This window comes from Ipomoea triloba, chromosome 13, assembly GCF_003576645.1.
Source record: "Ipomoea triloba cultivar NCNSP0323 chromosome 13, ASM357664v1".
Taxonomy (NCBI): domain Eukaryota; kingdom Viridiplantae; phylum Streptophyta; class Magnoliopsida; order Solanales; family Convolvulaceae; genus Ipomoea; species Ipomoea triloba.
This window is the reverse complement of record NC_044928.1, coordinates 29736708-29749507: the sequence shown is the minus strand read 5'-3', so window position 1 is coordinate 29749507 and position 12800 is coordinate 29736708. Positions and strand designations below refer to the sequence as shown.

The 12800-nt window shown below is 34.0% G+C and overlaps 1 protein-coding gene and 1 long non-coding RNA gene across 2 annotated transcripts; both read left to right on the top strand.

Annotated features, from left to right (window-relative positions):
- Positions 1-1722: 1722 nt before the first annotated feature.
- LOC116002445 (putative calcium-transporting ATPase 13, plasma membrane-type) lies at positions 1723-6020 on the top strand. Its single transcript, XM_031242585.1, has 2 exons — positions 1723-3020; positions 3774-6020. Exons 1-2 carry the CDS (start codon positions 2017-2019, stop codon positions 5863-5865), a joined length of 3096 nt encoding a protein of 1031 aa, XP_031098445.1. The 5' UTR covers positions 1723-2016; the 3' UTR covers positions 5866-6020.
- A 967-nt stretch (positions 6021-6987) lies between these two features.
- Positions 6988-9413, top strand: LOC116001847. Its single transcript, XR_004094310.1, has 3 exons — positions 6988-7275; positions 7360-7441; positions 9007-9413. It is a non-coding gene; the product is annotated as an uncharacterized LOC116001847 (long non-coding RNA).
- Positions 9414-12800: the final 3387 nt, after the last annotated feature.

Below are 12800 nucleotides of genomic sequence, written 5' to 3'. Positions count from 1 at the left end.
GGCCATGTCTGATACATTTATCCTTTCCAAACTTCAACTCCGTAACTAATTGAGTTGTCCATGCGAATATGTGTGATACATTTATTGATCCCATCTAGTGTTGAGTTGTAGACGATTTAATTTAATGTAGATGTGACATATACTATTATTCATTTACTTTTCTTTACCTTGTCCTCAAAGATAAAAATTTTTGCCCCAAAAACTATCATACCCTAATTAGACATAATGGTGATGTGAAAATCATGGTAACTTAAACGACATTTTAATTAGACTTGGGAGGACCACTGGACCAATACCAAGTGTCATAAAGAGCCCACTATATTAGGAGTAATTTCTACGTCTTTACGTACAATCTACCATGTGAATATCTACTTAGTTGTTTGTACAGACATTTACAAGGTATTTGTGTATAATTGAAATTCTTTTACAATGAAATTCAACACTCATCAAAACTACATTTTTTTGGTTTAAAGGAATTGCAATTCCTTTTGTGGAATTACAATTCATATGTCCCTTAATGAATTGCATTTCAGCACCATGTAGAAAGGAAAAATGAATGAAAATGAAAAAAAATACCTTTTATTATTATTATTATTATAAGGACATTTTTATCTTTATACCACTTTTTTCATTCACATTCTTAACAATTTTATTCATCCATACCAAACAATATAATTTGAGTTCCTATTTTATTTCTATATTATTTTTTTCCTATCAAATTATAATTCTTTTTTTAATTCTCTCATTCCAACAAAACGAGCTGTTACCTAATAAATCATATACGTGTATCATTTTCCTTCATCTCCAAGAGATTGGGGAACAAACGTATATGAGAAGAAACACCGCCGACTTTGACCAATACCCGCAGTATATATGCCTACGTGTGGGATAATGCCGTACAGTTTCTTTTGACGCATTTACGCGGCGTAATGAGTCATCTATGATTCTTGAATCTTGATATGATGTATAATCCGGACAAATTATTCTGTAGATCAAAAATACACAATTTATATTAGAAGATTGCAACTCATATATTGTGGAAATTTGTTGTATAACTTCCTAAACATGATCAGAAAAATTTTGGAAGATTTGATCATTTCTTCCAATTATTTTCAATGAAGATCGAAGAAGAAAACAAACATGTATATATAGTGTGTTTGACCCGTAAAATATAGAATGCTAATAATGAAAGTGCTTTGTGAGTAGGAAGAAATGTTGTCCAAATTGTATACAAATTTTTGGATTAAATTACTTGTAATTTGTAAAGAGGTTGAAGAAAATATTTGAGAATAGTCAAACACTCAATGACTCACACATCACTAATAGGAAAAAAGTATACAAAGTTTTTTTTTTTTTTTTTAATAATTCATTAAATGTCGATTTTTGGCTTAAGGCCTATTTGGTTCACTAACAATATTTGAGGAGAATGGAATTAAATTTATTCTATCCACACCTTTTAATAGTAATTGCTATTTTTCTTCTTAATATTCATACAGAGATCAATGTTTAAAATTCAAACATAACATGCGAGTTTCCTCGTAATCCTATGAAAGTTATATTGGCGGTTATATTAATATACGGAGTAAACACGACGAAGGTAACGCAAAATAGAGCTCCAAGCCTCCACCAGAATTTCATTCATACTTGCCGCCAAAGATCCAACCAATCGCGTACCTTTCTCAGACGCGGTGAACCGATTTATAAATACATACCAAGGAAATCATCATGTTACCAATCGAAACCCATTCATCAATTCTCAACACTTCGATTACTGGACAGCTTGTCGTTCAAGATTCATATATAGCAATTACAACCATACCTTTGATCATTTCCTTCCTTTACTGCTTCACCATTGTCGTGCGATATAGTCTCATATAGAGATAGAAACTCACTGCAGAAGACCACTTTGCTGCTTCAATTCAATTCTTTCTTTAAAGATTTTAGTTTCTGAGTGACCAGAAAAACCCACAGTCACTATTCAGCGTGACCAGAAAAAACTCGCAACCACTACTCAGGATGGACATTGTTGTCATCAATCTGCCACTGAAAACGGAGCTGAGGTTATCAATAAGCAAGAAAAGATGGCATCTTGCAGTTTCTATGATCAAGTGTTTGAATGCATTCCGCCATTATTCGAAGCAAAATCCCAGTGCCAAGCTCTTCGAAGCTCCATCTTACAAATATCTGAAGAATCCCAGGAAAGTGTCTCCAGAACAATCTGACAGATTATCCATTAACGTGGATGATGAAGAAGAAGAAGAAATCCCTCGTTGTTTCCAGAATCTTGATCAATCAATCCTTGCAAAGATTGTCAAAGAGAAAAGCCTAGAACATCTTACTAATCTTGGTGGAATTGGAGGCCTTTCTTCTTCTCTTGACACGAATTTACACGACGGAATCTACGGCGACGAGAAGGATATTTCGCGTAGAAACGAAGCATTTGGAAGCAACACTTACACTAAACCGCCGGCCAAAAATCTCTTCCATTTTGTCTGGGAAGCGTTCAGAGATCCCACCATTATTATCCTCTTAGCTTGTGCGGTTTTATCTCTCGCGTTTGGGATCAAAGAGGATGGGATCAAGGAAGGATGGTACGATGGAGGGAGCATATTTCTCGCCGTGTTTCTCGTAATCGCCGTTTCCGCTCTCAGCAATTTCCGGCAGAGCAGACAGTTCGATAAGCTGTCGAAGATTAGCAAGAATATTCCGGTTGAGGTTGTCAGGGCGGGGAGACGGCGGCAGGTTTCTATCTTTGAGATTGTTGTGGGAGATATTGTGTGCTTGAAGATCGGAGATCAAGTCCCGGCGGATGGGTTGGTGGTGGAAGGGCACTCGTTGATGGTGGATGAATCGAGCATGACCGGCGAGAGTGATCACGTAGAGATTAATTATGATCGGAATCCGTTTCTCATCTCCGGGACGAAAGTGGCTGATGGATATGGGAGATTCTTGGTGACTTCTGTGGGCATGAACACCGCCTGGGGCGCCATGATGAGCGAAATCACCAGCGATTCCGGCAGGTAATTAAGATTTTATATATATATTAAGCCCTTAATTAATTAGTGCAAGTTATAACTAGGTTTATAGATACTCAATGTGGTGGATTTTTTGTGTGCACTGACACGAGTCCTTTTTACCTAAAGGATGATTGAGTCACAATAATTTAACATTTTCACAAATCTTGTCGAGCATCTAATGCTGTGGGCTTTTTGTGGGCCCGATAGAAATCGTTTCACGTAATACATTGCTGAGTGATTATGATTTATCACCTCCATAAATCCTGCCCGGCACCCAATGTAGTGGGCTTTTTATGGGGAGGCATCCTGCACTTGCCCTCTCACCTAATGAACAACTAAATCACAGTGATTTACTACATCTTGCACTACATTATAACAGAGTCTAGTAGTTCTAAAAAAAAAAAAAGTCACCATAATTTACTACCTTGTGAGAATCCTAGGCCTCCCATTTAATGGATCCCGAGTCTGCATGATTTACCACATCCACAAATCTTATTGGGTCAGGATGTGGGTCCGGGAGGAGGGATTTTACTTTTTGCGTACAAATTAAGTAGATTTGTTAAATAATTCAGTTGAAATGAATGATTGTTTGTTCACCAAACATGATATAAAGTTTAGTAATGAAATATAGTATGTACAATATATAACATATTAACATATAAGTTTCTTGTTACTTACATCTCAGATTAATGCAACGCAATTATGATTGGTGGTATTTCAATTTCTAACTAAGTTTTTATTCAATTGGTGTAACAGCGAAGAGACGCCATTGCAGACAAGGTTAAACAAGCTCACTTCATCCATAGGAAAGGTTGGTTTAGCAGTGGCATTCCTCGTACTAGTAGTCTTGTTGGTACGATATTTCACAGGACACACTAAGGATGAAAACGGGAACAAAGAGTTCAACGGGAGCAAGACAAAGGCAGATGATGTGATCAATTCCGTGGTTGGAATCATAGCCGCTGCAGTCACCATTGTCGTCGTCGCGATTCCCGAAGGATTACCTCTCGCTGTAACTCTCACTCTCGCGTATTCGATGAAGAGAATGATGAGTGATCAAGCAATGGTGAGAAAGCTCTCTGCTTGTGAGACAATGGGGTCTGCTACTACAATCTGCACTGATAAAACAGGGACTTTGACTCAGAATAAGATGAAAGTGACAAAGTTTTGGCTGGGAAAAGAGTGTATGGAGGGGAAGAATAGAGGTGAAATTGAAAGGGGAGTTCTTGAATTGTTTCACCAAGGGGTTGGGCTCAACACAACAGGGAGTGTTTTCAGGTCTGATGATTCGGGTTTGGGGTTCGAGTTCTCGGGGAGTCCAACTGAGAAAGCCATTTTATCCTGGGCTGTTGAGGAGCTTGGAATGGATATGGAGGAAGTTAAGAGATATTTCACTGTTCTTGATGTGGAAGCATTTAATTCAGAGAAAAAGAGGAGTGGGGTTTTGATGAAAAAGGCTGCAGATGATAACACAGTTTATGTTCACTGGAAAGGAGCTGCAGAAATGATCCTTGGAATGTGCTCCAATTACTATGATCTGGAAGGGAACAAGAAATCTTTGGATGGGAACGAGAGAGCGAAATTCGAGGAAATGATCCAAGGAATGGCTGCCAGCAGCCTCAGATGCATAGCCTTTGCACACAAACAGGTCTCAGAAACACATGTTTCAATTGCAGATAATAGCCATGGCCTGACTCTTCTAGGGCTAGTAGGCCTAAAAGATCCCTGCAGAGACGGTGTGAAGAAAGCCGTCGAATCCTGCCAATTCGCGGGCGTGAACGTCAAGATGATAACCGGGGACAATGTCTTCACAGCAAAGGCAATAGCCACAGAATGTGGCATTCTGCAGCCTAACCAGGCATCAGAAGAAGGATTATCAGTCATAGAAGGGTTCGAGTTCAGAAACCTAACAGAAGAACAACGGATGGCACGAGTGGAAAACATCCGTGTAATGGCAAGATCCTCGCCTTTCGACAAGCTGCTAATGGTGCAGTGCCTGAAGAAAAAAGGCCACGTAGTTGCAGTCACGGGAGATGGCACGAACGACGCCCCAGCTTTAAAAGAAGCAGACATAGGACTATCCATGGGGATCCAGGGCACAGAAGTGGCTAAAGAGAGCTCAGACATTGTCATCCTCGACGACAACTTCGCTTCTGTAGCCACAGTCTTGATGTGGGGACGATGCGTCTACAACAACATCCAGAAATTCATCCAATTCCAGCTCACAGTAAACGTGGCAGCCCTCATGATCAACTTCGTGGCTGCAGTTTCTGCAGGAGAAGTCCCTCTCTCAGCAGTGCAGCTTCTGTGGGTCAATCTCATCATGGACACCTTAGGAGCATTAGCCCTCGCCACCGAAAAACCAACAAAAGAGCTCATGGACAGGCCGCCCGTGGGCAGAACCGAGCCACTGATCACAAACATAATGTGGAGGAACCTGCTAGCTCAGGCCCTATACCAAATATCCATTCTGCTTATCCTGCAATTCAGAGGCGAATCAATCTTCGGGGTGAGCTTGGGGGTGAATGACACGCTGATCTTCAACACGTTCGTCCTCTGCCAAGTGTTCAACGAGTTCAACGCGAGGAAGCTCGAGAAGAGGAACGTCTTCCAAGGGATACACAAGAATAAGCTGTTTGTGGGGATCATCTGCATAACTGTTGTGCTTCAGGTGGTTATGGTGGAGTTTCTGAAGAAATTTGCTGATACAGAGAGATTAAACTGGGGACAGTGGGGATTGTGTTTGGGATTAGCAGCTGCATCTTGGCCTATTGGTTGGGTTGTGAAATGCTTGCCAGTTCCTGAGAGACCAATCTTCAGTTACCTCAAATTGAAGAAATTCATGTAAATATGGTTGTTATTTTATAGTCTGTATTCTTTCCCAGTGGGGGATTTGATCTCCCTCTTCTGCCCAGCATACTAGTATTTTTTCTGTTATTGTATTGTATATTGCCATATTGGTATGTTATTGATATGAAGGTATTAATTCTTTTATTTGTTTAAGTATGATGATTCTTCTTTAATTGGTGCAAATATGTGTTCTGTTTAAGAATTTGCCTTCCGCATTTATATTTAACAGTTTGGGGTTCAAATGGAAAAAGGTTCAAATTGACCAACTATATATACAAGAAAATGTAATTACGATATTTAATTAATTTTTTTTTTTAAAAAAGTGTAGTTGACCCCTCAACATGTTAAAAATGTGTAATTAGACCAAATAACAAGTTTTTCAAGTTACCAATGGATCATCTTGTTATTATAATTTACTAGTATTGTCCCGTGCGATGCACGGTTAAGTATTGAAAATTTGTTTGTAGTATTTCAATTAATCAAAATAAATTTATTTATTAGACACCCATTACGTTAAAGGTCTTTTGATGAAAAAAAAAATGAATAACAATTTAATGTTTAACAAAAACAAATTGTCATTCTATATTATTATGTAAATAACAAAATATAGAATGAAGCACTATTCTTCAAAATGCATTGCGAGGTGTATTTTTTTAGCAATAAAAATTTAGTTATTTATATTGAACATGACAGCTTACAATCAACAGATAATATAAAAGCCTATTTTATTAGGTATACATGATATTTTAAAATTTTAAATTTAAATTAAATAAAATGTACGTATAAAATGAGAACAGCACTTAAACTACATTATTATATGAATTGACTATAATTTAAACATACATTATTACAAAATAATTATTTTTACATATATAAATTAAATGTAAAATAATAATTTTTATCATATTTAAAACAACAAATTTTACAATTTAATTATTTCTTTATATGTTAAGGCCTAACTTATAAATTTTGATAAAGAAGTAACCAGGCCTAATATTTAAACCCAGCCCAATATAAACTCTGTCCCTAAACCCGTCCAGCCCGCCCAACTAACCCAAACCCAACAACCCATCATGTAAACAGTACAACCCACCCATTTGAAACCCTAAAACCCGTGTTATTCATTTGTTCAGCAATTCCGCAGCATCGCATCTCCCTTCTGTCTTCTCCACATTGTTCTCTCCCTTCCGTCTCCTCCTTCATCTTCTCTACCTTGTCCTCTCCCTTCCGTCTCCTCTTAACATCCTTTCTGTTACCGCCGCCGGGCAGCAGAAAACGTCACCCATTTGTCGCAGCTCGTGTTCGTACACTGACACTCTGCCAACAGTAAAGGGCCACCAAACACCGTTCTTCTGTAAATGTCTGCGAGCCTTCCCCGCTGGAGCCAACCCCGCATCTAAAGAAATAGGTAAGTCCGATTTTTTTTCAAAAATATATCTTTTAAATTTTATTGTTTATTTGCATAATATTTCCATCTTATCATATTTTCCAGGTTTTTACGGACATGCACACATGCTTCGGTCCAAAAGAACAAAATTAAAAAAAAAAAAAAAAATCCGGATCTAAAGACGGAGGTATGTCCGAAAATAAAATTTATCTTTATTCAATTTATCTACATTTACTTTCATCTTATACTATTTTGGTGTGATTTGTTTAATCGAAATGCTAGATTATATTTTTTTTAACAACGAATCTGTTTTATGTTGCAATTGTAATGATTATTGTGCGTATCTAGCTAGCTATGCTTTAAAATGTTTCTTATAACCAAGGGTTGTGGAAACTAAATATGTTATAACATCTTTTTAAATTAGTATATAGTTTATTTTTATTATTTGTCTGATCTTTATTTTTATTTTTTTGCTTTATATGGTCATATAAACTCAATGTGGGTCTCAAAAAAATACATGCAATGTTTGTAAGTTATCATTCTTTGATGCATATTTTGATACTGACAAGGGAAATCTGCATGATGTTTCCTGGATTATTAGTTTCATTGGCAAGTCATTAGTCCAACCGCTGAATTTGTTTGTGAGCTGCGTTATATTATTCTGAATCAAATGATGGGTGGTACACATTTGGTGGATATAATAAATGATTCATAATATATATATTTTTTTTGAGAAGAATATATATTTTTTCTTTAAAATTCGTGTTTCAAACTTAAAACAGTTTGCCACTTGCTTTGTTTATAACTATGGAAAATTCAATATTTCATACTCCTTTGATCCGGTCTCATAGTTGAACATTTCTGATCATGATGATCAGCCAAAGAACATACTTGCATTACAATCAAAGGAATGACTTTATTTCTGTTCATTAGATGATTATAAATATTACTAATTTTTTAAAAAAGTATAATTTATTATCTATTTGTTCTGCATGTCAAGTGTTAGGCAAATGATGAAACTAATTTCTGATGCCATCTAAAAAAAGAATGTCTCTCAAAAAAATCATATAAATTGCCAATTGTGCAATTAGATTTACATGCTTTTACTTTATGAAATAAAAAATAGTTACAATAAAAAATGCTACTGAAACTTTTTGTACCTAGATAATAAAAATGTGGTCAAATTGATATTATTACATATCCATTATAAAGTAAATACTATTTTGATGCAGTATTTCTAAATCTTATTTCATATGTGAACGTTTTATATATTTGATAGCTCTATATTCATAAAAATGTTTTTTTATATATGCCATATTAATATATAGATCTTGTTAGGTGCGAATGTAAATATTGATTATTATACATGCGATGCTTGGGTCAATGGCAATGATGACCCTGGGTATGTTGTTGAAAGCCTTAAAAAGGGGCTTCTATCAGTTTTTCTGTGCATATGTTCATACTAAGCTTGGTCTCCCCCATCCCCCTTGTTGCCAAAACAAATGACAAACACACATAATGTTCTAAATATCACTGGATAAATGTTAAAAATAGCGGAACTGCATACTGTAAAGTAATAAAATATCGTTGTAAAGTGATAGAAAAGTAATGTAATTACCTCTTCTTTCTTCTTTCTCTTGTGCTTCAATGATCATACAATATTCTTGTGATTTCAGGTGTGCGTTAAGAACCCTTTCAGCCATATTTGATTTGTACATATGAAATAATCACACTTTGCTATTTGATTTTCAGGTTTCAATGGTGATGAGAACAAAAGGGTACATATTGTTGAAACCTTGAAAAAGGGGTTTCAAGCACCAAATCAAATAAAATTACAAATAAATATTTGACAAAATAACTTCAGAAATATTAAAAATGGAGAACAAATGTTTTCAATTAACTTTTCAATGTAGAATAGAGCTTTAAAATAAAAAATGGAAATATTGATAAATTTACCTATTTTTTGTTTCTTGATCATTCCAATATGCTTCAATGTGAAAGTTTTAAAGTGAAATTTCCTTTCAGTTTTCCAATATGCTATATGCCATATTGTAAAAGTGAAAATGAGGTTTCTTTTCAGGGCGTAAGTATTTATAGGAAGTTTCCCTCCAAAATGTTGATTCAAAAATATATAAAATAAAATTATTACTTTTTAGCTACATAACGTGTGGAAGTGGATATTACGTTGGTAATTGAGATTTTTGGAAAATGAGCAAAGAAAGACACGTAATGTCAAATCAAGTCAGAGCATTAAAAATTAAAAAAATGTCATTAATCATGTTGCTAAGTCAGAAAAAACTTTAAACGAAATTGAAAAAACAAAACGCAGTCGTTTTTTTTCGGCGGGAAAATCGAAGCATTTAATTGGTTGAATTTCAACTGGCCATAATTAATGTAAAAAATGTTCCTGTCAATCCCGCCAAAAACGCAGCGTTTTGCGTGGGCGGGAACTTATTTCCCAATTTTATTTACAAAAAATGTCTGGCTTTATTTTTATTATTATTATTATTATTATTATTATTATCATTATTATTATTGATATCTATAGTTACTAAAATTATTACACATCTTAAGTATTTCTTAAACAAAAAATCTTTATCCCTAATGGATAAGATAGAACACCAAATCAGCCAGAGGTGGTCTAGTCATTATACACCGTGGTCCACAATGTATTATGGATCATGATTCATGGTTGATACTGCAATTGTGTTGAAAGGGAACAGCAGTTGCGCGGAACAGAGGCCGTGATATCCGTCTGGAACTGCAGTCAGTTCTGTTGAACGGATATTGTAGTTGTGTTGAACGGATGAACGGTCTCTGTTCCGCGCAACTGCAGTTTCCTTTCAATACAACTTTCAATACAACTACTGTATCTTTTCAACACAACTGCATTATCCGTTCAACACAACTAGAGTATCAGCCATGATCATGGTCCACAATGCATTGTGGACCATGGTCCACAATATAATTTGCGGAGGTGGTCGGTACACTATTAAAATCAACCAAACACATATACATAATACATTACGTGCCACTTAATACTTTAGGGGGTGTATTCAATCAAGACTTTTATAAACTTTCAAATACTTTTAAAGTGGTGGATTTTAATTGACTTTTGTAGAGTTTTAGTAGATTTTTCTAGAATCTTTTGAATTTTCACCAACTCTTTAAGAGTTTATAAATATCCGTAGGATAAACATTTATAGACTTTTAAAAACTTTTTCATATTAAAAAGTTAACAAAAGGCATTAAAACTCTAAATTGAATACACCCTTACAAATTTTTCATAACTTTTATTAATATATTATTTATAATTTTCTTACAAAAATATATTTTATAAATCATAAATAAATTTAAGCATGGTAAAAAAAAATAAAAAATAAATATTAAATCTCTAAAAAAAATTCAACTTTTATATATATATATATATATATATATATATATATAATTAATTAATAAACATAAAAAATTATATTAATTAAATAAAAAAAATTTAAAAAGTTTAATTTATTACTTTTGCTGCAACCAGCAGCAACTTGCTGCAAGTTGCAGCAGAAGACCTCTGCTGCGAACAACAGTTCGCGGCAAATTTTTGGTGTAACGCAAGAATTTTGTTTTTGCTGAAATTTTATTCTAAACATGAGCATATAATTTTTTATAGTAATATACCGTAAAATTGATGAAAATTTTGTGATAAAAAATTTGTAGAGAATCTTTAAAAGTTTAGGGTTGAAGGGTTGAAATTCATCTATTTATATTAATGAAGAAAAAGTCTATAGAAATCTTATTCTGGCATAGTTTATGAAAGTTAATAACTTTTTGAGTACCAGTAGACTTTTAACAACTCTATAAAAGTTTGAATCGAATACCAGTATACTTTTAAAGAGTTTTGAAAAGTTTGAATCCAATACCAGTTAACTTTTAAAGAGTTTTTAAAAGTTTAAATTGAATACCACCAAATTTTTAAAGTTGATAAAAGTATTTAAAAGTCTGAATACACCCCACTAATTCATAATTATAGAAATAAGAGAACGGTATACTTTTTGTCTTTGTCTTTATTTTACTTATAATAGTTTTTAGTAAGAAAAATGGTTAAGTTAGCCCCTTTTTTTTAAAAGGAAAATTCCTTTATATTAATAAAGATTCACGATTTCACCAAAAAAAAAAATTATAATAAAGACTCACGGTACAAGAAGGAATTGAAAATAACTAAACCATAAAAAATTCACTGGTATTACTTATTTTCTCTCAATTCCCTACATGTCAAACATTATAATTAAAATTTTCAATAATTTTATTTCTATCAACCAAACACTAAAATAAAAATTCTCACTTTATTCCATATTATTCTTCTCTCATAGAATTGTAATTCTTTTCCCACCTAATTATTCCCTCCAACCAAACAACCGGTTAAAATTTATAAAGACCTTGTTTAGTAAATGGCTGTTAGCTTATTGGGTTGGTTGTTTGGGTTAGAAGGTATGATTTGTTGATAATATTAGCTAATTGTAAAAAGTTGTTTGATAGATTAGTTGTTAGCTGATAATTGTTTGGCATAATTTTTTTTCTCAGAAAGCTAATTGAAAATGCTGCTTTAAGTAGCCTTTTGAATTTTAGCATTTTGAAGTTACAAAAAGCTTATTAACCAAACAACTAATAATGATCAAATAAGCTAAAATTCGCTGATATGCTGATTATTTACCAAACAGGGCCAAAATTTTTTAAAAATTCATTGAAAGTCATGATTGATTACGCCCCGTTATTCGATACTATCGATTTCAATCCCCGTTGGTGCCTGGGTGGAAGAGTGGAACCCAATTTTCTTTGTATTCAGAAACTGCCCACCTGTGTGCCATATTACGCTTCTAGAAGTGTGGAACCCAATTTTCTTTGGCAAAAACTTGTGTGCGACCGTCTCACCATGAGTCGGGTCGGGTCGGGTCGGGTCAATATACAAATGTAACACTTATATGCACAAATGTCATACTTATATGCTCAAATGTAATACTAATCAGGAATAAATTTTTTGTTACTTATAAGGGTAATGTAATACTTTTAAGGGAAAATACAATACTTTTACATTTCGATTTAAAAGTATTATATTTTTCCACAAAAATATTATATTTGCCCTTATAAGTGAGGGGCACTTGTCAACATTACTTATTATGAAAAATGTATTACATTTTCTCTAATAAGTAACAAAAATTGTATTATTGATTAGTGTTATATTTGAGTATATAAGTATGACATTTGTACATATAAGTGTGACATTTGCATGTGCATTAACCTGACCCGACCCGTCTCACGAATAAGGATCCGTGAGACGGTCTCACACAAGTGTGACCCAATTTCTTTTGGTTGCCTTGCAAAATGAAATGATTATTGACTTTTTTTAGTTTTGGTTGCTTGTAGTCTGTACATTATAAATTGCAATACAAAAATATGGTTTACTAACCAATGCGAAAAAATATTATTGACTGTTTTGTGTGATTTTATATTATTGACTTAGGAGTAAGCAATAAGATTATAAAAAAAAAAAAAAAAAA